Below are 26,362 nucleotides of genomic sequence, written 5' to 3'. Positions count from 1 at the left end.
ACCGGCGTAAGTTTAGAGAATTAGATGGAATGAAATTACATAAAAAATAAAATAACATTGGATTGATATAAAGGAAGACGTGACCCAAACAACGCTGTCCGGCACTTTTTGTGCTGTGTAGAGTTGAGTATGAAACATTGCTGTGCGTCACATTACGCACATTTTAATGTATTCAGTAGTTAGCAATTCTACCACCAGTTCCTGTAAAATCACCAAATATTCCATACAGCGTTGTTCAGGTGAGGTCTTCAACAATTGTTCTCTCAAGTATTAGAGGTCTAGTTTCCTTAAAATATTATGGAAACAACAATTTAATAAGCACAAGTATATTTTATTATATTAAAGATGTACTAAAATAAAATATATTTTATTGAAAAAATTAATTACCAAATCTAAATGAAACAGGACAAGACACAGAAAATAAAAAGATAATGGCCACAACTAGGAATCGAACCCAGGATCTCCTGTCTTACCGGGTCAGGTTGTTAACCACACGACCATTGGAACCTAGTTATTAAACGTCATATTTCAAATTCAGAACTAACAATATCATCTTGCAACTAATTTTTCCCATATTTTTGGCAGCTACTTTTTTTAATATTCACAAAGTTCTAATGAATTTGTTTGTAATGTAGTTAGTGTCTCAGATAAACAAATCATAAATATATTTTAGGTCATCAAACACATAGTTGAAATAATGTATGTAATCAGACACCTACAAATATATTTGGATACTAAAAATAGAAAATGTGCACCGGAATGCTATTATTATTGAAAATACATGTCATTGAAAAAAAATTCTGAGCAAAGTTTTTTTAATAAAGCATTCATAACTTCTGAGGATGGTATCATGAATATTTTGCTGCTAGAATATGATTTTTGGTGGCAATATCTTAATATTTGATGATAAGGTGATTCTAGATCAACGAAATATTTTTTAGGGAGCAAAAAGCTAATCACATTTGGCCATCAAATCACTTATATTTTGATGTTTGAATAAATACAAGTCAAACATAATAATTATATTTTGGTCAATTTGAAACAAAATTTTAAATATATTTATGCTGGTAAAGGTTCAAGCAACGATTCTATAAAAGTATTCCCATTGATTAATTTAGTCGTCATAATGACAAAGTCTACATTAGAGTCCTCCTGCTGGGAGTATGTTCTCAGTGCGGAGATTTCATTGTACGTGACTCCTCCGATGAAGAAAACCAGGATTACTTTGGTTGAGTCGTTGATTGAGGAGTTATCGCTGGAGATGGAGTTGCGTCTGTTTTGACCATGCGGAATGATCTGCTTTTCTTCAACCGTGGGACCGGGTAGTAAACCAAGGACATCTTGCAAACCTGAAACCAAAGACAGTAATATTATAATACAAATGTTAAATTTTATGCTGTCATTTTTATGAAATATCAACTCAAGGAGCTTTAAAAGATAAGTGCTTATGGTTAATGCGTGGAATTTTGTGGGCGGCTTCCATGTTTGTTATCAATAGTTTGATTATAAAAATTCTCATTCACATAATGAGCTGTAACACATCGTCACAGGAATGCAATACTGATGTAAAAGCCAAATTTTATTATTAACACTTACGAGCAAAAAAAAAACTTTATAAAAGAATCATATGAAATATAAATAATTATTTGGAATAAACATTCTTCTCAGTTTTGGAGGTTTTCAGTTAAGATTATACCTGTCTATGGTGACAGCATTGTATAGTAATACTGCCACTCAAGTGGGGTATAACTATAGGATAGAAAATAGTATTCTACCTGTTTGCGTTGAGAGCATTGTATAGCAATAGTGCCACTCAAGCGGGGTATAACTATAGGATAGAAAATAGTATTCTGTGTGTGTTGACAGCATTGTATAGCAATATTGCCACTCAAGTGGGGTATAACTATAGGATAGAAAATAGTATTCCACCTGTGTGTGTTGACAGCATTGTATAGCAATACTGTCACTCAAGTGGGGTATAACTATAGGATAGAAAATAGTATTCCACCTGTGTGTGTTGACAGCATTGTATAGCAATACTGCCACTCAAGTGGGGTATAACTATAGGATAGAAAATAGTATTCTACCTGGGTGTGTTGACAGCATTGTATAGCAATACTGCCACTCAAGTGGGGTATAACTATAGGATAGTAAATAGTATTCTGTGTGTGTTGACAGCATTGTATAGCAATACTGCCACTCAAGTGGGGTATAACGTATAACTATAGGATAGAAAATAGTATTCCACCTGTGTGTGTTGACAGCATTGTATAGCAATACTGTCACTCAAGTGGGGTATAACTATGGGATAGAAAGCAGATACACTTACCAAACCATCCTTTATTTTTAGCTAGGTGCTCGGCCAGTCGGACTGTCAAAGGTGTGTACGTGCTGTTTAGATAACTCTTATCTTTATTTTCAGCGTCCGTTGATTCATCCACTGTCAATCGTAATGCCTGTGAAAATAATGAAGAAATTTAATAAACAAAGGTTCTAAATTTACATAGTATGTAACAGGATTTTTTTCTTCAAAAGATAACTAACTACCTTCTAGCCAGGGCCGGCCCTACGCAGATGCAACTAGAGCAGTCCTCTCTGGGCGCCGAATTGCCAAAGCGCCTCGGCGCTTATAATACCTAACATCTAACAGTCCTAACTCATCGCCCTCGAGATTACTTAACATGAAAACGGCACTACCCAAAAATGCAATTCATTAAAAAATTATTGATTACAGTGATCACCTACCTAGGCGTCTACTGGTTTTGACAAGGGGCGCCACAATTTTATTCGTGCCAGGGGCCGTTTGGCTCAGGGCCGGCCCTGCTTATAGCCATGGTTACCTCAGAGCAACCGTGGAGTTAAAATGCTTATGAGGTTCACTTGCCCAATTTTGGTGTTAACGATGCAACTAAACTTCATTTTCTTCTTTTATTCATCAGTAACCGTGAAGGTAAAATAACCTTTAAAAAATGCAAAGATATATGTATATATATAATGTGATACCATATTCAAGAAGCCAGCCATTGTGTGCCATCATTTTGGGTAGTGTTAAGTATTTTCATGTTAGATACATTCAAAGATATTAGACCTGACATTAATATTCCCAATGATCAATTGCATGGACCATCGATTTTAAAATCAGAAATTCTTCATGCGATAAAGACTTCAGACAATAGAAAAGCGTGCGGACCAGACGATATTCCAGTTGAGGTGTTGAAGCTCTTTAATGATGAAAATGTTGACTACCTGTTGAGGTTATTTAATTCTATATACGACACAGGGAATATACCCCAAGATTGGCTAAAATCCACCTTCGTGACATTGCCTAAAAAACAATACCCTAAGAAGTGCAGTGACTATCGATTAATAAGCCTGATGAGTCATGTCCTTAAATTATTCCTCAAAATAATACATGCCAGGATACGCAATAAGTGCGAGCAGGACTTGGATGACACCCAGTTTGGCTTCAGAAATGCGTTTGGGACGCGTGAGGCATTATTGTCTATCGATGTACTATTGCAAAAGTGTCGTGACCAAAGAAAGGAAGTTTTTGCCTGTTTTATTGACTACGAAAAGGCATTTGACAGGGTAAAACATGCTGACCTAATGAAAATGCTTGCGGATTGTAACGTTGACACCAAAGACCAGAATTTCATAAAAAACCTGTATTGGTTCCAAACAGCAGAAATAAGACATGGGAATGAGAGATCTAATGCAATTGCCATTCAGCGTGGAGTACGACAAGGCTGTATCCTGTCGCCACTATTGTTTAATCTCTATTCCAACTATGTCTTTAAAAGAGCCCTAAGTAATACTGAGAAGGGTCTTAAGATCAACGGAGTTGTCATTAATAACATAAGATACGCAGATGATACTGTATTACTAGCTGACTGTATCGATGACCTCCAAGACCTATTAAATCTTGTTAATAATGCTGGTGAGCAACTGGGCCTAACAATCAACGTCAATAAAACAAAATGGATGACTTTTGGACGACTAGATCACTCTGAATCAGTGATACAGTTAAATGGTTGCAATGTCGAAAAGGTCGAAAGATTTAGATACCTCGGCAGTATTCTCACGGAGACTCTTGACCCAGATGTAGAGGTTAGGTGCAGAATTGAAGCAGCAAGAACTGCGTTCATTAAAATGAAATCCCTCTTCTGCAATGATAATATCAGCTTAAAACTAAGGCAGAGAATGCTAAAATGTTATGTGTGGTCGGTCTTGTTGTATGGATGTGAAACATGGACCTTGAAAGTAAATACCATGAACAGGTTAGAGGCTTTTGAAATGTGGCTTCACCGGAGAATACTCAAAGTACCATGGACCGACATGATCACCAACACAGAAATTCTCAGGCGGGCTAGAGCAGAGAGAGAACTGCTTAGATTAATAAAAATCAGGAAAATTTCATATCTGGGTCATGTACTTCGAGGGGAGAAGTATCACTTGCTCCAGTTAATTTTGAAAGGCAAGATAGAGGGTCGCAGAGGGCCTGGTAGGAGACAAATGTCTTGGCTGCGAAACATACGAGAGTGGACCGGCATTAGAAGTGTGGAGGAGCTATTCCGGGCAGCGCAAGACAAAGAGACATTTTCAAGAGTGATCGCCAACGTCGGGGGGACCTGATACGGCACATAAAGAAGAAGAAGTATAGGTGGTGCTTGGAAGTTAGGGGTAGAAGGTTGGCAATTCCGATTTGATCACTAAACATGGCTAAACCCAATAAAAACAAAGTTTTGATCCTGATTAAGATTTTAGAAAGGTTATCTCTCAAAAATTTTTTTATTTTTTTTCCGTAGACCACCTGCTTGCCGAATATTGAATTTTCCTAAAACTATTAACGTCCCATGTGATAATCATTTATTTTTTTCGTAAAAATATTCCCTTCCCTTGCCTGCACAACAACCGGGTGGCGATATAGTTAGTCTGCTCTGCATTGTGCAGACAGGGGCGCCGTTGTGAGGTATTACACTAAATGAAAATGAAGCAGGATAAGCAACGGGAATTTCTTTCTGTAGCTAGCCCTACAGAACTGCCCCTTAAGCTCTTTGTTAGTGCTGATTCCAATCAGTTCTTCTTGTCACATGATATCCGATTCTTCAACGTTCCATTTCCATAGTCAAAATGTCCTCAAACTTAGTTTTGAAGTCTGTGTGAAGTACATTTAAATGTTGAACTTCATTATTACCCTGGACATTTTTCAAAAACAAGTTGGGAGTCTAGGAAAATTCGAGGCTTCCGATGTGCAATGTTTTGCTTCAATATATAGAAAAGGAACATATAATTTTATAGGTGTATGTTAGGTGAATTGTGTCATTTACGGAACTCCTAAATGTTGACTTAAGGTAAATGGGGGTCTGCACGTATGTACCCCATTTGAATCTCGTGGACCCCCAAATTTTTTTCTCGCTGATATGAAACCCCAGTAAGCCGATATCGACCCCTGGGGGTCCATATAGACCACCTTGGGAACCTCTGCTTTAGCATACTTTGTGCCAGCACTCCTTGCTTTGTTTACGCTCATACACTTGCTTGAATTGAAACGTTGCTTGAAATGGCTTTAGCCGTGTTTGGTGACCAGATCTGAATAGCCAGGTACTTCCCCACCTTCCTCTTCCCCATCTCCCTCCCCTCCCCAATACCCTCAGCCTCACAACATACCCCAATTGGGGATGCCATAGTCTCACTGGCTCCAGACGGGAGCAGTTGGGACTCTTGTGCGGTAATACTGTAAAAAAAAAAAAAAAAAACACTATTTCATACATACTCCTCTGAATGTATAAGTACATTTTTACCTTTCTTAAAACAGTATACTGTCTACTTCCAGACTGAGGTTTCAAAATGTTAGCCTTTTCCAGGTTACACAAACCGAGCCAAGTGTTGAGTCCGTACACCTGAACCAGCTCCCGCTTGTAGTGCTCCAACACCTTGGGCTTGAGCCCCGACCCGGTGACGCACTGCAGACAGAGCAACCTCAGGACCTTGGTGAGCGGGGCCTTCTGGGCGATGAGATCCTCCATGAAGGTGTTGATCTTCTCCGTGTCCACGCAGTTCAGAAAGTCTTCTTCGCATTGGAGACTGTCGTGAAATTCAAAGCTGTCGGTTATCTGAAATAATATTTTTCAAATGTAAAACCTTGGTGGTTAGACGGTATATAGCCGAATACTGAGAAAGTTAGTAGGGCAACCTCCGTGTTCAAGAATTGAGTTAAGATGTTTGGTGACTATATCTGATTAGTCAGGTGTTCCCACCCTTCAACAACGTACCCCGATTTGGGATGCCACAGCCCTACTGGCTCTAGAAAATTGGGACGTATTCAAAGTGCTGTATTCAAATTTAAAAAAAAAATGAAATGGCTGGACGGTCTGAACATTTATAATAATAAAATGGCCATAATATTAATACAAATTTAACCCTTTCAGCATTTGAGGGTCATTTATGACCGGGGGTTCATATTTTTATTTAAATAAGTAAGAAGTTTTGTCTTTTTTTCTATCATGCGGAAATACTTATTTTGTTTGATGTTACAAAGAGAAATAATAATTGTTTCCAGTTTGCCTCAAATATTTATAATGGAATCCATTCATAAAATCCTAAAAATAGCCAAAATGAATAATTCATATTTCGCGCCGCCATCACAATATTCGGTTCAACTTTAAAAGTTATTTCTTATTTTTTATTATATGAACGAGACAAAAGTGAAGGTAGAGTTTACCTATAAATTCCCCAAAAAAAAAATTTTTCTTTGCGAAATATCGAGTTTTTCAAGTTCTTTTATGATTGGAGTAAAAATTTGGTTAGCGTTTTAGACAACATTTTTCATGCTTGATATTAAAATTTTATTATTTAAAAATAGTAACGTTTATTTTAAATGCATACTAATGTTATCTAGTTTCTAAAACAGTATTTGTTTTTTTTTATTTATAATTTTTCGCCCGACTGGGCTTTTACATGTTATTTTTTTTATTTATAACAAATAACATCTAAATAGGCATAACAAAATCAAAGCAAGATCAAAAAAAGCAAAGCAAATTAAAAAACAAAATCAAAGAGAAAATAGAAGACAAAATAAAAAACAACCTCTAAAACAAAAACAAAGTCAAAAACGAAATAAAATCGAAACTAGATACTCCACCATACAAGATGGAAAAATATAACACTTGGAAAATTATAATACATTGGTAAGATAAACAGAGGTACGTAGTTTGTATAATTAAATTATATTAAATTTAATGTTCTACTTTCTGAAATAAATTGGGTAATGACTTGTTTATAATTGGTGAATGATGTGTTGAATATATCAACAACATCTTTATAGTCATTACCCAAATTTTGTATACGACGAACGGGGGTATAGAATTGTGATTCTGTGTTGGAGTTGTCACAATAGAACGGTAGATAATGCCTCGATGTTGGTTTGCGAGGTATATGTAAAGAAATCAAGTACAATAGTTTGGGGCTGTCAATTGTTAAATTTATGATTTTATATAAACATGTTCGGTCATTAACTATTCTACGTTCAGATAATTTTAATAAATTGAGTTGACATAGTAGATAATCATAGTTGACACATTCCGTTGTAATGCCCACTCTGAAATTAATAAATTTTAATAATTTATTTTGAATTCTTTCTATTGTGAGTGAATATATAATTAGTGAATCTCATAATTAGACATTTGCTTATATTTAGTTATAGATAGTTCTCTTGGCACCAAACAAAAAGTTTAAACAAGTTATTTGACAATGTTTGACAGTCATTAATATTTCTTACAGCTTTGTATATTTTTATATCGTCCGCAAATATTGAAACTTTGACATCGTTGAAGATAGTGAGCACATCGTTCACAAATATTAAAAATAAAATTGGTGCCAAATGTGACCCTTGGGGGACACCGCTGGTAGCAATAAATTTATATGAAATAAAGCCATCAATTTTAACGGCCAATTGCCTGTTACTTAAATAACTGTTAAACCACATGTATAAATACCCTGCTATTCCTAATTTATGAAGCTTTTTTAATAACAGATCATGATTAACTCTGTCGAATGCTTTGCTAAAATCAGTATAGACTGAATCAACTTGTAACTTCTTAGACATGGACTCGGATATATAGTTTTGGTAAATTAAAAGATTGGACAAAGTAGATTTTCCTGAAGTGAAACCATGTTGGTTAGGTGAAATTACTGGCTTGATACAGTGAATGATTTTATTTAAAAGAAGTTTGAAATAATTTTGGAATGGTTGATGAAAGGCAGATAGGTTTATAACTGCTCATCTCATTTTTTAAATATCGGGGTGAGGAAACTGTATTTCTATTTTTCAGGAAAGTGTCCTGTATGTAATGACTGGTTGAAAAGAAAATGGAGTAGATATGCAAGAATAGTGGAGCAATTCTTTAAAACAGGTGGGATATTATCAGGATCTCCACTCTTGATTTGATCCAGTTGTGTTAGCTGAGTCAGTACATTGTTATATTCAATTATTACATCAGTTAAATTTAAGTAATGATCCAAGGAAAAACTAGGCGAGCAATCGTTGACTATTATTGAGTCACGGACATAAACACTTTTAAGAAGTCGGCAAATACGTGAGCTACGTTTTGGGAGTCGTTGGCTCTTTTACTTTCATAGCACATATTAGAGGGTATGCTAATATCATTATTTTTCACAGACTTTGTGTAATTCCAAAATTGTTTTATGTCTCCATCAATTTAGATTTCTACCTTATTTATGTAATTGTTGTAACAAATTTTTGACATATTTTTGCAATCTTTTCTTATTACCGAACACAATATAATTTGGTAGAGATCTCTCTTCTTTATGTTTTTTATTTAATTTTTTTTTAGCTGGATTGATTGATTAATTCCTTGATAAACCTTGTCTATGATAATGGCATTTATTTTATAATAAAATGATTCTGTATTATAGATCATATCGTTTTCCTTGAGAAATGTCCAATCTACCTTGCTGAGATGATCATTAATATCATTGTAATTGGCATTTTACGGAAAATTAAAAAATAACATGTATATAGCGCATTTGAAATGCACAGAAAACATTACAAACTGTACAAAAGTGATGAAAGTACTAAAGAATACAAACCTCTTTAATATATTCCGCTATGGCAGTATGTGTAGCCAGGGACTGCTTGTTGGCCAGCATAAAAGGCAATCTCGACACAAACTGTTTGATTTCTTGAACAGATTTATTGTTATGTCTTTCGCCCAGTTGATCGTGGATAAGTCTTGCTTTGCGAGATAATGCTGGTCCTACCTAAAACAATTACAACATAAATACAGATTGAAAGAGGAACTATGACACATGCTGTGCGGCGGAAGGAATGTGCGGGAGTTGGAAGAGAAAGTAATTTAGCTATTCGGGCCAGGTCACTAAACAATTGCTTCTAGTAGTTAGAGCTGTGTTTGGTGACCAGATCTGAATAGCCAGGTACTTTCTTCTTCCCTATCTCTTTCCTCTCCCCATTTAATTTAGCCTAAAAACATTAAACCGGGGTTTACTATTAGTAAACTCGTCACAAGATGGAGAAATAAAATAAAAAAAATTAATGAATAGTAGTTCTGAGTTTACTCACGGCGGTGAAATTCTTGTCGCGAAGTTCAGCAAACAATTCCTCACCAGAATTCAAAATTATTCTCTTCTTTTCCCCTGTCGCCGACACGTCTGCATTTTGTTCATCGGGACTCTGGAACTTTCCAGCATTGAATTGGGCAGTTGTGTTTTTTATTCCAAACAACTCGTCTGCAAAAAGAAAAATTTAAATTTAAAAAGCAGCAAACATAAAGTATGTTATCCATACAGGCCATTTATGGCACATTATGCCAAGTTTTCAAAAATGTTTTGAGCGATTGCTTGTCATAATGTGCTGAATTTATAGAACCTAAAAATATGGGATAAACGGTGAAATCTAGGTGGATTCATTGGCTTTAATCTGCAGAAAGCAGTTTCATATGGTCTATATGTTGAGGAATGGTTTTGATTAAAAAATATGGTAAATGTATATATTATGGCACCAATGGCTCGAGTGGTTAAGTCCTTTTAGTACAATTTTAGGATATTAGCGACTCATTATCCTTACCAATTAGTCCTTCGTAAGTCAACTGCGTAGCAAGCACGCTTGTCAAATCAATGGATCTATCTAGCAGCAGAAGCATATCGACGCTGCCTTGGGATGGCCCTTTTGGCCCGGTGGCCTGTTCTTCCTTGGCCAGCCGGCACATCAGGTCCCACACCTGCTTGGCACACTGCCCCTTGCCCAGCACCTTTGGGATCGTGCCATACAGTTGCTGGATTCTACGGATGGCAAGAGCTGACTGGTAGAGACAGGTGGTGTCGCCGTCTAGTTGGTAATCTCTGAAATAAATTAATGATAAAAATTTCAACTCGCTTATGGCAACCCCTGCTTGTGTAAATTCCATGAGCCTAAAATGCCCTGGACAGAGCATTAGTGCGATTTTGTACGAATGGTATTGAAGTCAAAACTAGGGTGCGGAAAATTGCCTGGCAGCCATCTTGTATGACAAACTTTTGAAATGATTTATATGCAAAGTGGTATATAATGAACTATTATAACTTTTTTTTAATGCAGTTATAATGGCTTTTGATTTTTTTTTGGATATTTGATTAGAGAAAATGGGATATGTCATAAAAAATTTTAACCATGGTTCCATGCCAAAAGCCTGCGATTGTCCAGAATAGGAAGATGATTTACGATTACAAATTCTCCAACAATCCAGTCTCCAATCTTCAGGTAATTATTGCGTTATTTGCGAATTATGGATTCGTCATCTATTAGTCCAGAGGTGGACCACAGGAATGAGCTCTTCCCCAGATTCGCCTTCCCAGGCTCTGTCCTAGTTCGCAAGTTTGGCAACGGCAGAGTGTTATGGCCATACACAATTGTCAACTGAATAAGTGCTAGAGGTGCCACAGATCGAAACCATAGATATAAATCGATTAGAAGGATCCACACAACATGTTACCAATCCTTTATGTAACATAGATTTCGGCATTTTTCATGCGTCTTCCCCCTGACCTCACGGCTTTAAACTGTTCTCGAATAGCTCCACCCAGGGCCTTTTAGGTTTATGATAAACGCTTAAAAACTGGCAGCCAAAATAGACGCCGAATATCAATTGAATGCAAAAAAATATTTTTATGTTATAGTGTCACATATCGAGACTACAATAAAGACTAACACACATGTAATTTACAATTTTGTAGCTAAGTAGAGTAGGACACTATCAGAAAAAAGCTGTTCAAGTTGACAATGCTTGCGACCCGCAGAGTGGTATGCAGTAGCCTCATATCTACGCTTGTTATCCGGAGTCGTTGAGATAAATAAATGTATTTATCTGTCCGTGGTGTAAGACTGTATAAATATTAACTTTTCGAGATGTGATTTGTCTAATAAAGACACTTAGGTACCTGAAATCATGCTGCAGTTCAAGAGATAAAAGATCGCTGTCAAACGGAAATACATCGCATTTGAACTCATCAACGGTCGCCAGACTTCCTAAGACTCTTCTGTTCGTCAGATGTTTAACGCAGAGTTCGCTTTTTCTCGGAACGAAAAATAAATGAAACTCTTTTTTGGGACCAGCGTGCGAGTTGGTAGCACCGAAAATGTTGTCGGCTACAATGTCAATAAGATTAATCTTTGGGCGTGTGATGAATATGATGTGTTTGACATTTGCGGGTGGTGTTACTCCTGGCTTTAAAGGAAACATGTCCACAACGTCATGCTCCCGAAGAAGAGCATATTGAGCTACCAAACCCACTGGACCAGCGAGCCATTCATCCCATATCATAGCCTGAGGAACAAAATATGAATAAATATTTTTTTAAGTTTGAGATATAAACAAAACATATGAAATTTATATACGTATGTGTACCTTGGGACCCTCGCAGTTTTGCAGTAGATTCAATAATTCTTTTCTGCATGTTTCTTGAAGAAGGGCGACATTCAAACGCCCTCCCGACAAGTGAGTTGTCATTTTATATTATTATGAATGTTGACAGTTGACAGTGGTTGACAGTATCAAAATCTGACATCTACAAGACAAATCATAAATAAACTACTCAAACCTTGAAATTTTTAGCATAGACTAGAATTTTTTTGATGGGGAATGAGGAAATAGTGGCAATACTTGTAATTTCGAATACGTAGTTACAGGCAAATCATTTTAAAATGCGCATTTTTTTGGAACACCGATAGTGTTTTTATATTAATAATTTTTTTGTTACATACATATAAATATATACATTTTATATTAAGTAAAAAAGAAAGAACTATAAAATTATTTTTTTAATCTTATATCTACATTTCAGCAATAAAAATATACAATTAAACAAAAAATATAGTACAATAGTATGTATATTTATAATATTAAAAAAATCCCACACAGGCATCGCCAGTTCGTGGGTATACTTTATTATGCAGTTAAGATTATAAATTATAAAATAATGTTTAAAATATTAAGAAAATATTTATAAAACAAATAATTCCGTATTTACAAATATATATTTGAAAAAAAAACAAGTTAAATAAATAGAATTTGTAAAGTTACAGCAGGTAGGATGATATATCCAAGTCTTTATTAAATTTCTGTATACGCTGTAAGACGATATATTTTACATCTAATTTCTACAGTCTGATAGAGTGCATTGTAAATTTTATTAAAAAAAGTTTAGAACACCCGCCCGCAGTTCCCTCTTGCCCCACAGTAGTCCTGTAAACTATATTCTATGACTACTACGGGGTACATTACACTACTACATAAGCAATAATCTCTTTAAAATGTTTTACCTGTACTTTATTTTGAAATGAATTGAGTTTTTGATAAAAAGTTTTTTTTAGTGAAGGGGGTGACAGATTACGCTTTACGCATCAAAGCGTTTTATATAACTCCATATCGCTCGCCATAAAATCCAATACAGACCTGTCACACCTGACAGATAATGTGTTATAAATGTGGGGGTGGCGACGATGATGCGCCGTGATCTGCTAGCCAGGCTATATTTGAAAATGATGCGACCCATTTTCTTACTGTAGATCAATTTTCTGGGCCCCTTGATCATGCGGCTGTCATCTGTCAAGTTGACAGATCCCAAAGAAATGATATTCCGCGGCAGTTCCTCAGTTGATTTTAGCGTAATGTGACAACTCAACATATACTCTGTATAGTGTATAGGCCACGCCCAAAAAAGCTTTTGATTGCATGGTCTGTCAATACCTGTAGTCTATAATGTGCGCGAAATTCCGTCCCGCGTTCACCGCTGTGCTGAATTATTTTCCTGAACAACATTATTATAAAAATGTGCGATACTTACGTCAAAAAAATAATAGAATTCAGTCAAAATTCCATTGTGGTTTGACATGATTAAAATATTTTGTTGCCACATAATATAATTTTTATGTCTTGTTTGTACATGTGTATTTTTTAAACTACTTTTTTTCTACTATTCAAATGCAAATTATAAAATTAAATAAAGCATTATAGACACTTAACTTCGGTAAAGTTCTTTTCCTATCTAAAATCTCAGTGAAAATCTTACGAAAAACAGGTTTTTTATCCTTTAAAACATGGTTATTTACTAAAACAAACATTTTTTTTCACCTGAATTACCCATACAAATTGAAAATATTTCCTGTATATATATATATGTTATCCTTTGCGCTATGAGTAAAAACCTCGTCTTATAAACATTACTTTATCATTAAAAATAACGTTTTGATTTACTACTGAAATATGGTTTTTCATTTTATGGCATCACTGATTCTACTTATATTTTTTGTTTTCTTACGTGCTGTTGTAAATTGTAAATCTAGCTAAATTCTCAAATTATTACTTATGGGGAGATTAGGTATAACATTCGAGGAATCTAAAAAATGAAAACATCAACAAAAATGAATGGTGTCTCTTAACGCTTTTAAGAATGCGTTTTTTTAATAAAATTTTGCGAATATTTATAGTTCCATTCGGATCATCGGAGTGGTTTCTCCCCCGACCGCCTTCGTGAATTGTAATCGTTAGTTTTGGATTTTGAGGTGTTAAAAATACATTTATAATATGACTTTAGTTTATTTCCAGAGTGCCTAAGAAACAAACTTTATAGAAGCATTTATGACCACATTCAGGACATGGAAATGGTTTCTTTCCATAGCTAGCAAGATAGTGATTCTTTCCATATTTTAATGACAACATTTATATTCCGTACATGGCAATGATTTTTTCAACGACCTCAAGCAATTTCAACATTAAAATGGATTTTTCGATATTAAATTACTATATTCTGAAAACAGTAATTTTTTTGAAGGCCGAGGATGTGATTTTATACGGATAGTGCAATGAAATCACACATAGTTGCATTCGTTAGAATGCTTAAGAAAGCAATTATTTAAAGATATTTATTGTGGATATCAATAGTTACGTTCGGAACATTGGAGTGTTTTCTCTCCCGACAGCCTTCGTACATTTTATTAGTTCTTGTTGACATTGGATGTGTTAAAATACATTTATAACATGGGTATGACTTCTTTCCAGAGTGCATAGCAACGTAATTATTTGTGGATAAATTTATCAGAATATTAATAAATTTATTCAACATGGGAATGGAAAATCGACGTCTGGTGGTAGTTAGTTCCAGCATTTACCAAAAAGAATATAAAAAATCAATAAAAGCTACAAGAATGCAAATTTTATGAACTCGTTCGAAAATGTTTGTGTACCCCCGTTTGTGTAAATACACGGGAATTTTTCAACATCCTGAACGAATTTAATGTTTTTCTGCTCGGACATAACGTAATCTGACAGCTCTCGAGGCATGGACAAATCGTAAATTTCTTGAAAACTGACAAATCTAAGGGCAACTGAAACGCGCAGGCGATTTGCGAGTGACTGGTTACATCGCCGTTGAAAACTCGTTGCGCCGTGTGCGGACCGCCAATGAAATACACAGGATAGCAACTTGAGTTGCCAACTTTTTTACAGTTGCGCCGTGAGCGGATGGGCTTCATTCGCACAGATTAAGATGGCGGACATTATTTCACAGGTTTCATCTCTCGCTGTTTTACGTAACTATATTACGTGAAAATGTTGCATGTTTACTCAGTTTTATATTTAAAATATTAGTAAAAACACTATGATATCTATTCAATACTGATTGTGAATGTGTATTACTGTTGAAAACTTATTGAAAATTTGGCATTTATATTTGATGATTTGACATTACGTACTCTTAACTCATAGAATAAATAATATCTATGTGTGTTAACTTCATGTTGTAACATACTTTTAATATATGAACAGAGGCAGGGCTGTTAGATCTATTGCTTTGGCATCTGCGCTGCTGTGTTTTGGTAGTTCCACCTAATATATTATACGAATATCGTACCAATCAAGTACCAAGGCATAGGTACCCATAACAATCATGATAAAAGTTCAAAGACGAACGGGTAACACAAACATCGATTGGATAAATTACCAAGCACGTGCCACGTGACAGAGCTCGCAAATGACAGTGACAGATGCTTTTATGATTGTGATCTATGGTTATGTTCAACGTGTTGCCATTTTTTGACGATTTTGTACCGTCTCAAAATATTATTTCTTCTCTAATGGCAACTATCTGTATGAAAATAATGATCGTGTAAAGCGAAATTTTTCGTATGCGTCCCGATATGGGGGGATCGTTATGAAAAAAAGTATCGTGTAAAGCAGGTATAAGTAAGTTCTATATCTATGCTGTCTGATGTCATCGCAAGAATGAGAGTTTATTTTTTTATTTAGTTCCCCACTTCAATCAGCATCGTGCTATCTATAAATACTAATTTATAATAGTATTTATCTATACTAATTTAAAAGCGGATACTAATTTTAAATACTATTTTTTTCTTTATTTTTTTTTCTTTATTCATTTAAATATATTTGGGTACAGGTTTTTTACATGCTTTTCGACTACCACACTAGACACATGTCCGTTTTATGGTAGTCGAAATTTGTGTATAATTATATAAATGTAATACATGATTCATTCAGTTGTAAAATAGGTATAGGTTAAATAGGTTTAACTGAAAATAAGAAAGCGATGAAAATAAAGATAAATTAAATAATTATTTTAAAAAGAAATTTTAAACAGAATTGAAGTGAAAAAAAAAGAATAATAAAGCAAATTAACTTATTTAATGATGTCAGGTATTCTTTAAAATAGTTCTTTCCCTTCATAAATTACCAATACTGAATATATAATATTATGTACATGATCACATACAGGAAAGGAATTGGAGTAGGTGAATCTTTTAAACATAAAGATAAATAAAAATAAGGTAGGATACAAATAAAAATAATAGATAATGCTAGGGATAATAGAAATAAAAATAAAAATAATCGCATCAGCGTAATATAAAGTTAATTTAGAGATAAAATTTTTACTCGAAAAATAAGAACACTATTAAGTTGTAAGGCATTCTTTATAATATTTCCTTCCTTGAGCAAATAACCAGTTCTGTACACTAATGGCATAAAGATCATCAGTTTTCGATGTCTTAATATCAATACTCAGTAAGTTGAACATTTTAAGCGCTATATAAGAGAACTGTCGCTGGGCGAAGGCTGTTTTTGTTGGAGGAATTTTACATTTTTGGTGTGATGAGTAGCGGGTGCAAATATTGTGTTGAGTTTTGAGTGTTAAATCATTTTTCCTTATGTGTATAAGAATTGTCTTAACGTATAATTGTCTAATGTCTAGGATTGCGAATTTTTTAAAAAGTGGGTCTGAAGGGTGAGATTTGTTTTGCTTAAGTCAGTGCATGAAATCATGACAAAAAAACGCTGAAAACAAATACTCCTGACGATGAAAAATCGCTGCTATAATACCTTACTATAAATAAACCACTCATACCTTACCTCACAATTCCCAATACCCTCATCGCTCGATGAATATAACAGAACATTCTGATAAAATTAAGCAATTTAGGTAGATTTCCGTAAGATATGTACGTAGTTAGGTACTTACCTGTAAACATCATATTTTCAAATTTGAAATTTGTTACTGGTAGCGCCTCGGCGTCTAAAAAGGGAATTGTTCTGCGGCCAAGGCCTACCAAGGCTTGAGCGGTCGATTTAGCCGGCTTATATTTGAGCGAGGAATATACACAGCGCAGCGTGGATACGGACCTATATCGGGCCATACCGATCTATGGGCCGGTATTTAAGTTACTCTTTATGCTCGCTAAGAGAGAGATTTTGTTGTTCTAGGGTAGAAGCCCTGTCAAGATAAGCTCAGCGATACCAAAAAATGATGTACCGGTTCTATGAAGGCAGGAGCGATGTTAGTGTGGATACAAAAAATCTAGGTGTGAATTTGAAAGTTTTTGGTTCGATCGTTCCTTATATAGCCGCCTTCAGAGTGTAAGTATGTCAATATGCAACGCAGTTTTTTAAGGAAGAAATTTTTTTGAATAACAAAAATAGATACTTTTTTTTATGCAATAAAAGATACAACAATTCATTTTATGAGTTTGTAATTTTTTTTAACTTCATCTATATAATAATTTATATGTTATGATTATATGCAGAGTGTCCGGGGAGCTAACTTCGAGAGGTGATTCTACATGATGGTAGAAATAAAAAAGAAACATAATTATTTTCTAAATTCTATCGTTTTTTCAATACAAAAAAATAAACATTTTCCATACAAACTATTTAACTTTATTAACTGGAAACTATTTTAAAACATTGGATTTTCAAAAAAATATGATTGTCTTTTATACTTATATTATCATGTAGAATCACTTTCCGAAGTTAGAGCACTTTACCCCCGGACACCCCGTATTATTTCTTATCAAGTCTTATGAATTTGATGTCGAGCAAAATAAAAAAATTAAAATTTTAGGAAAATAAATAAATAATTCATATAAAACCTTTGTGTACCTGAACGACGTTCGTACAGTGCTTACATAAGTTCTAATATAAAAATCACATTATATTTAGATATAGAGTTACAAATTAAGTGCAGTCTGTAGGAATTTAAAATGAAAAAATTATATTCTTTCTAAAATTTGAACACATCTTCTTTGTATGTTCGGTATTTCTAGGAGGATCTAAAGATCTCGAAAAATTAGTTAGGTACTTTCACAGTGGAAAATTTTTCGATGATGGCAACACATTGATATTTCTTTTCACGTAAGCTTTTCCCGCGTAGAGCTAGTAAGATTGCCTAGATGCAGGAGCACCTCACATAGTAACAAATAAAAAAATAATATTTGACTTGAAAATTATTAACATACCCAAGTATTTATAATGTTCCAATATTCAAAAATGTTCTTATTTTCACATTTTTATGAATAAAATTATATTTTTGGTCTTTACTTTGACCTTAAACACAAGTATTCAGAATTAGCAACATTTTTTTATAATTGACGTAAACATGTTCTGTATCTGTGTAGGTTATTAGTAATAACCGTTACTCCCTACATGAAACCAAAATATACAACATTTTCCTTAAAAAAATAATAAATAGTCCACATTGAAAATGATCAAAGTAGGTACAATAAGTTTTTTTTACATATAGGTACATGGGCACATACTCCCATAAACTTAACAACGAAAAGAAGACCTGAAAACTCTCAAACGGACGTCGTGAAATTAAACAGATTTTAAAGATCATTACATTTGTTTTCAATAATTTTTATCAATCAGTTTAATTTAACTAGTTATCAGTAATTAAGGCAAGATGCCATTTTGTTTCTTCCATTTTCTTCAAATATTCATTGGGAAAACAAGGTTTAAAAATAATAGTATTTAGACTCCATCGAACTCGGGCATTAAGTACTTATTAGCAAATGCCCCATAATATTAATAATACATACCTCCAACTTCTGATATTTCCCATACATTCTGATGGAAAGATGCTACACTAGCGCCTCCTACTGGTATGAGTTGTGCTTCTTGATTTTCTTTTGCAACCAAAAAAATAGTCTTTGATGGTTTAGATAAGTAATAAAATCCTTACATAATTGTGAGATATATTTGAAAAAAGATTAAAATATATTTGATCATATTAATGTATTTAAAAATAATATGTAATAAATTTTTACCACATATCAATATATTCGATAATTCAAAACACATACAAAATGTGTTTTGAACATAAACATTAACGATAATATATTTTATAACTTAACATGAACAGAGAATGCCACATGGAACTAACAAAGCTTTTGCTAAAGTACCCTTAAAGTTATATTTTCATAGCATAATCCAAGTTTTACGAAGTGAAGAACATTTTATTGGCTAGAATTTTTTCACAAATATATCCTGTCAACAGTTTTGGCATCTTGAAAAACGACTTGTAATGTTTTCGTTGTTTGTAAATACTACATCTGTAAACTGCACACATGGAACCTCCTTTTTTTTACATTTTTAGAAATATTTTTCAATATTGATAAAAATACAAAACCAACGAAGTACTAAATAAATTCAGTTTGCTGCCATTGAAATGAATGCCAATGCCACTAGCGCCTGCTTACGCCTCTGGCGGCCAGCGTTGTTAATATTGCCAATATTCAACTGGAGTTGGACTATTTTATTTGATATTAGTTACTTTGAAAAGCTCTCACAGATTTACGAAGCTTTATGTAGGTGATCAAAAGTGGAACTAACTAAACGAACAATATTATTTTGAAACCATATTGTTTGTATTCTTAAAATTTAAGGCCTATACTCCCCCGACTGCATAGATAATTTCTTAGTTCCATTGGTATACATTGTACAAAACATAAGGGTGACTGTTAAACAGGTACCTATTTAAACTATTTTTACAAAAGAGTAGTTCTTTTATCATCGTAAAGAGTTTTCCGCTGGGAAAGTACTCAGCACACCCACCCACGAGCTTTCGACGTAGTTTTATACACTTTCTACATTGTATTATGTTGTCCGTAGCTCGTAGCATTGAAACAGGTTGCCTATCAGGCAGCGAGCGAGGCAGTCGACATTCAGACGTGCGCTGCGCCGGCGGTCGCCACGTTGAAAAACCCGGTCGCTAAATAAATGGCGTCACAATCGATTTTCCTCTGAAACCGCACACAGAATCAAGTACCTGACAGCTTAATTAGTATTAAAAAAACAATAACCCCGATCGATATTAATGGCAACACTTTAAGTTGGCATCAATGTGCTGAGAGAATTCCAAATTCAAACGTTCGACACTCCCTGTCAAACCGCGGGATAAGATAATATGGCGTCGCAACAAGGTGAGCTTTTTCTCATTACTCACTAAACATAATTAATTCGTTTATATTTTTATTTCACTCCATATTGTTATAACAAAATAGCATTTGTATTACTTCATCGCTCATTCATGCTTCGTTTCAACGTGATCGTTTAATTTCTTGTCACATTGTGCCCGGATAATTTGACATTTTCGATAACATCTGTTTGCATGTGGGCGACTGATTACAATTCTTATCCTTTCAAAGTAGTAAAACAACTACGGTTTGTTTGTTTATCGCTAATTACACGGAGTAATGTAGCTAACTGTCGGTTCAAATGCGTTTTTATAACAGTGTTAGTATTTAAAAAAAGTTTCTACGAGAAATAATCTCTGTTCTAATTGAAATATTATGTGATGTGTATGCAATGAATAATCCGTTTTTCTCGTGAATAGACGATCTTATTTTAGCAAAATTTTATGTATTTAAATTAACATATTAAAGTTCAAATAAAATCAAAACTTCTACTGTTATTTTTTATAAAAATGACTATTCAAATAATTTATTTAAAATTTGCAATATTTTATTTGAAACCTTAAAAACTCGCATGGTCTGAAGCTTCTTGAAATATAAAAGAAATCTTACATTCGTCGTTGCATTTCCTAGTGGCCATATTATAATGTAAACGTTTTACTTCATTTTCCCCTACCTGTTGCTAAGGTGTGGTGGTACCTACCCATGTAACCTTCAAATACATGAACTTTTTCTATGGGCAATTTTAAACATGTTATTTTGATCCCGTGCACAAATGATTGTACCTTTTATTTTTGAAGTAGTGTGACTGGGTGTATCACACTCCTGTTTTAACTCGATTGTTTGGCATTTCATATGCATGTAAATTTATTTGTACCCCCGTTTCCAGTTTATAGAATCTACTCCATCCACTTTATTATCCAAGCAAGCGTTTTTTGAATAACGATTTCAGAGATAATTCAGTTTTGATTTATAAGAGAAAATTAGAAACATACCTTTCCGCCGCGAGGTCTACCGAACACAGAACTAATAGTTATAAGAGAAAATTGGAAACATAACTTTTTGACGCGAGGTCTACTGAACACAGAACTAATAGTTGTATCGTACCTTCGCATCGCCATCAGTAGTTTTACATCAGTGGTTACTTTTTATTTTTGGCTGTCGAAATGACTGGAAAAGCGTACTCACGAAGCTAAATACTGTTTAATTAACGAATGCATTTAAATTGAGCACTGTTAAGTACATGTATAGTTTTATTTGAAAGACTGAATCATGTAGAACAATACCTAAAAGCGATGGTATGAGAATATCCCTTTGGGACCTAAGTAAGTACTTTGTGTTCCGCGAGAAGTCATCCACAGCATTTATCTTTGATTAACTATTAAATTTGCTTCAACGAGTCTATTGTTAAATTTTTTGAAAACCATCTCTTTTCAGTTAAATTTATTTCTCTGGACATTCGCAATAGAACTTGACAAAATTTTTTTATTAAGATATCGTATAAATTTGGCTACAATTATTTTTTCAGAAAATTCATCGTTTTATCAATTTTTAATATTTTCTAGTACCTACCTCCTCTTCTGTTTTTTTTTTAATGAGAATACCGTATAAGAAGTACCAACCGCTCCCATTCGTCTGGAGCCAGTGAGACTATGACATCTCCAATTGGGGTATGATGTGAGGCTGAAGGTAGTGGGGAGTAGAATGAGATGAGGAAGATGAAGGGGGAAGTACCTGGCTAGTCAGATCTAGTCTAAATCAATTAATAATAATAATCAGTTTTTTACTATCTTATTTTTTTGTAACAAATAGATAATATTTAATTTAAGTTGCCAACTTACAAAAAAACAATGATTCGGAAGTAGGTACCCCGCCTGGGACTAAAGTAACTGAGATCTCTTAGCTCAAAACCCTCCAGTAATTCTGATAATATTATTACTAACTTCCCAACTTAATATTATTATTATTATTAAAACTTGCGGCATTTTTGGTGAGGCATATTGAACCATCTAGCCCTAGGGATTTATTCCAATCTCTGAACTTTGTGAGTACGGAATATAAATGATTGCTTCGGTCTTGTCATCTCTATTCATCCAAGTTTATAAGTCAATACCATCAGCTTATTTTGGTTAATTAAGAGGAAGCTACAAGCCAAAAATGTGTATATTCTTGATATACCTTATATTGTAGGTAATAGGCATTAAAATCGCTTGACAAACGGTGTCTAGAAACGTTCGATTTCAAGCACAAAACTGGTTTTTATTTATTTTGTTAATAATTTTATAAGAAAGCAAAAAAGCTAATCAAGTAAAACTGTCACAGATAATCTTAGCTATAATACTGTATTTTTTAAAAGTGGTTTCCTTTACGTGTTCATACATTTCTTTTGAAAAAAAAATTTTTAGTAGTTACATTTATATTTTTATTTGCATTCGATTCAAGCGAAACGATAGTAAAACCTTCAATTTATCTAAAGCATATATTTTGGTATTCATAATGTACACCAATTCGTTATAAAGATTAATCAAAATAGTGATCTAGCACTAAGCTTCGCTTTAAAGAATGAGGAACTTGCCAAAAACTCTTTTAATAAAACGCAATATTTAAGCTGACTTCGTTTTTTTAAATGCATTCTTTAGGTACTAGTTTCTCGTTTTCTCTCGGTTTCATCAAATATAAAAATAAACAATTCATAACTTGTCTTATTTTTATACAGATGTATACAGAAAAATGATTTGTTCGAAGCTTAGCATGCAAATTATGTATCTAGCATTGACTTTGAAATTCTGTATAGTAGCTAACTAGTGAATCCCCGCAACGCTTTTTTATTGATAATGTCTGTTCGAGGAACGAACAAGGGCTGGGATAGCCGTATTTTAAAAGGCTATTCCACACAGATAAAGCATGGATAAAGCCTATGGCTTATGACAGGCAAATGCGATAACACAATTTGTAAGGTTAATTCACAGTCAGCTTACCGGGTGGCGAACGAAATCTGCATCTCGAGAATCATCTGTCAGTACTGGAACGGTGATCGTTGTACGGTAGCACTCGTTATGTTGAATTGGATTGCGATAAAAGTTTACGTTTAAGGGATTATTCCGATAAATAGCCGGCGATAGTACCCACATTGGTTTTTACAAGACAAACGTTTCGATGCGATTGTACGGCTCACGGAACTCCGTGATTATAGTTGACGTGTGTGATTTCAAACTGTACAGTTCGAAATCTGACCATACTATTGGTCAGCACACGGCCTGTCAAAAGCAAATCGGCGTGACGGAACAATGTCTTTCTCGGGTGTCTCCGACTTCTTCCACCATTCACTACAGGATACCACAACGTTACTGTTAAAAAACTACATTACTTCGACTTGAATTCGACTCCGTATTGAGATGAGTTCGGACTCCGGAATGAGTTCCGGCGCACAGATATTGCGTTAAGTATTCCTCAGGCAACCCCGGTTTCTTCTACTTCAAACACTCCTGGTACTAATAACTAGTACCGTAATAGGTCGACTACTTTTCTTGTTGATTTTGTACATATTAAGACTAGGTAGGTACCTACTTTAATATTTATATATAAAAACAATCGTTCGGTATACGAATAATCTGGTAAAATTTGATTTTACTTATTTATTTGCTGACGTGTACCCGGCTTTGCTCGGGGACTTATTAATAATAATAATAAATTCTTTATTCCAGGATGTGGGGAGGTTAGTGCAATCCCACACATCCCATAGAGGATATAAGTACAAATAATATTTACATATAGTAAAATAAATAAAAAGAGATTAATAAATTAAAAATTAAATAGAAAATGAAATTGAGTTAAAGCAGAGAAGCACGGGAATCCATCGGATCTGAGATTGTGGGAGCAAGTATCTTTCTCCAATGGTCTTCAATGCTCGATCCTGAAGTCAGACGGGATTCTATGATAATAATGTTTCTGGAATGGTTTATCCTTTCCCTCAGTCCTGCAATCCTGGTTCTTAACAGAGCTGTAAATCCTGGAACTCGCCCTTCTGCAAACATTGAGGAGATTATTAATGATTGGGGTAAAGTTTTGAGGTTGAGATGATCTCTTAAGGTTTAGCCAGTGTCAGCAATGTAAGCGCCCGATTTTTTTTCGTCTTGATTAAAAAACTTCGACTTTTATCTACTTTATATATGCATGTTTTATATATGCAAACCATCCGGAAATTTTTTCTGAATTATAGTGAAAACATTATCAAAATCTGTTGGGTAGTTTAGAAGAACTAAGCGCATAAACATACAAATGCGGATAGTGACTTTCTTTTATACTATTTAGAGATAAGCTTTGCGAATTTCACGAAGCAGAAGTTAACATTTGAAGAATTTTTGCAATAGTTAATATTTATTATATTCAGTAGGTACTGAGCAGGTATATTTACATCAGTAGGTATCTTTACATCAGTAGGTATTTTTACATCAGTAGGTATCTTTCCATAACTAGGTATCTTTAAATAAGTAGGTATCTTTACATCAGTAGGTATCTTTATATCGGTAGGTACCATTTACTTCGGTAGTGTGAAGTTAATCAAAATATGCCCATGTGGTATTGACCTTAAGGGGAAATAAGGGGCAATCAGGCCAAGGGGAGGGGATGTCATTCAAGATGACTACTTTTACACCACATTTATAACTATGAAGAGGAAAGCTGAGAAAGCTACATTTAACGAGAGGGCCCTTAAAGTGTTATAGGGGTGTGTATATAAATTGTATAGAGGAACGTCTGAAGGATATGAATATCTTACAAAAATAAATACACATATTTTCAGGGCATGTTTGAAAGTTTCGAAAGGTTATTTTACGAAAATACTATTATAGCTACTAGCTTTACCTGAAATTTCTGATTGACTGCTAAATGTGAAGAAAAAAACAACATGGCTTCTTGTATTATTTTTTCAATTGTTAAGTGGATATTTGAAATCTCCATTACTTATATTTAAAATATCGCTGCGAACTGAAAATATTTGCGTTGACTTTTAACTTCCAGACAACAAAAAAACTGGTAATTTCATAAAAAATATTCCCTACTAAAGGTTAAACGGATCATACGTTATAATCTACGCGTTCATAAATGGCGTTAATTTAATCATTTTCGGGAAAAAAACACCTTTCGCAAGTTTTGCTTCAAAATATTAAGATGAATCGTTAGATTGCGAATGTACATATGGAATATGAATATAATAAAATATTTTTTCCTTGTTAAAACGAAATTCTTTAAAAAAGGAAAAAAAATACAATATTGTATGGATGATTCAATCTAATATTGTATTTGTATACTCCTCTACAAATGCAATGTTGTATTTGTATACCCCTGTACAAATATAATATTGTATTTGTATGCCTCTCTTGAAATAATTGAGTTTTTATATGGACGAAACTATTTATTCCCATTCATATTACATATTTATGTAGAAAACAAATAATTAATCTTATTGTTTTAAAGCATACATAAGCAAAAAGTGTTTTTTTTCCTAAAATAATTAAAACTAAAGCTGCCTACGAACGAGTTGATTATAATATTGAAGATAGAATGTGATAAAGGTTTGTTGATAGGTAGGTACTTTACTAGTTTTAAATTAATTAAGAATCAATTTGATTTTTGTATTTTTCAATTAGTTTGTTTCGTATTATTTTTACTCTATCTATTCTTCGTCTTATTTGCTTTCTTTGTCAACAAATATATTTTTTCATCATCACCCTCAGAGGTAGCGTAAGAAATGATAGCCACGGTAATAATTTTCAATTCCTTTTTAAGATTATGAGCACGTTTCTTTCTCAGACATTTCAATCGTGAGTATTCTATTGTCTTGTAGAAATGTGTATGAGGAGAGGGACCAGTAACTGCAGTGGCGGCTCGAGCATTTCTTTTATGGTGGGGACCGACATTTTTTGGTAACCGAACGACTCAAGACAGTGGCAATTCGACTCACTTTTGAAAAGTGATATGAAGTCATGGAAAGTGGTGATAAAAGCTAGTTTAAACAGGTTATGTTATAAATAAAAATCGGATATGTTTATCCGAGACACTATCCAGGTTACAATGTTGCAAACCAATTTCATT

The 26,362-nt window shown here is 34.0% G+C and overlaps 2 protein-coding genes across 2 annotated transcripts in view; one reads left to right on the top strand and one right to left on the bottom strand.

Annotated features, from left to right (window-relative positions):
• Positions 1 to 1,035: 1,035 nt before the first annotated feature.
• car (vacuolar protein sorting-associated protein 33A) lies at positions 1,036 to 12,107 on the bottom strand. The gene is made up of 8 exons (XM_089645576.1): positions 11,919 to 12,107; positions 11,452 to 11,837; positions 10,103 to 10,377; positions 9,599 to 9,765; positions 9,109 to 9,279; positions 5,802 to 6,113; positions 2,330 to 2,456; positions 1,036 to 1,349 (listed from the first exon to the last, which is right to left on the bottom strand). Exons 1-8 carry the CDS (start codon positions 12,018 to 12,020, stop codon positions 1,060 to 1,062), a joined length of 1,830 nt encoding a protein of 609 aa, XP_089501702.1. The 5' UTR covers positions 12,021 to 12,107; the 3' UTR covers positions 1,036 to 1,059.
• A 7,948-nt stretch (positions 12,108 to 20,055) lies between these two features.
• LOC149412894 (small G protein signaling modulator 2-like) overlaps positions 20,056 to 26,362 on the top strand; it is a 195,544-nt gene continuing 189,237 nt past the window's right edge. The window contains exon 1 of the mRNA XM_089644864.1: positions 20,056 to 20,278. Coding sequence (XP_089500990.1) covers positions 20,263 to 20,278 — 16 coding nt within the window. The 5' untranslated portion in view covers positions 20,056 to 20,262. The remainder of the gene's footprint in view (positions 20,279 to 26,362) is intronic.

The sequence above is a fragment of the Hesperophylax consimilis genome, chromosome 22 (assembly GCF_061612785.1).
Source record: "Hesperophylax consimilis isolate HC1 chromosome 22, BYU_Hcon_1.0, whole genome shotgun sequence".
In the NCBI taxonomy this organism is placed as follows: domain Eukaryota; kingdom Metazoa; phylum Arthropoda; class Insecta; order Trichoptera; family Limnephilidae; genus Hesperophylax; species Hesperophylax consimilis.
This window is presented reverse-complemented; position numbering and strand designations above follow the sequence as displayed.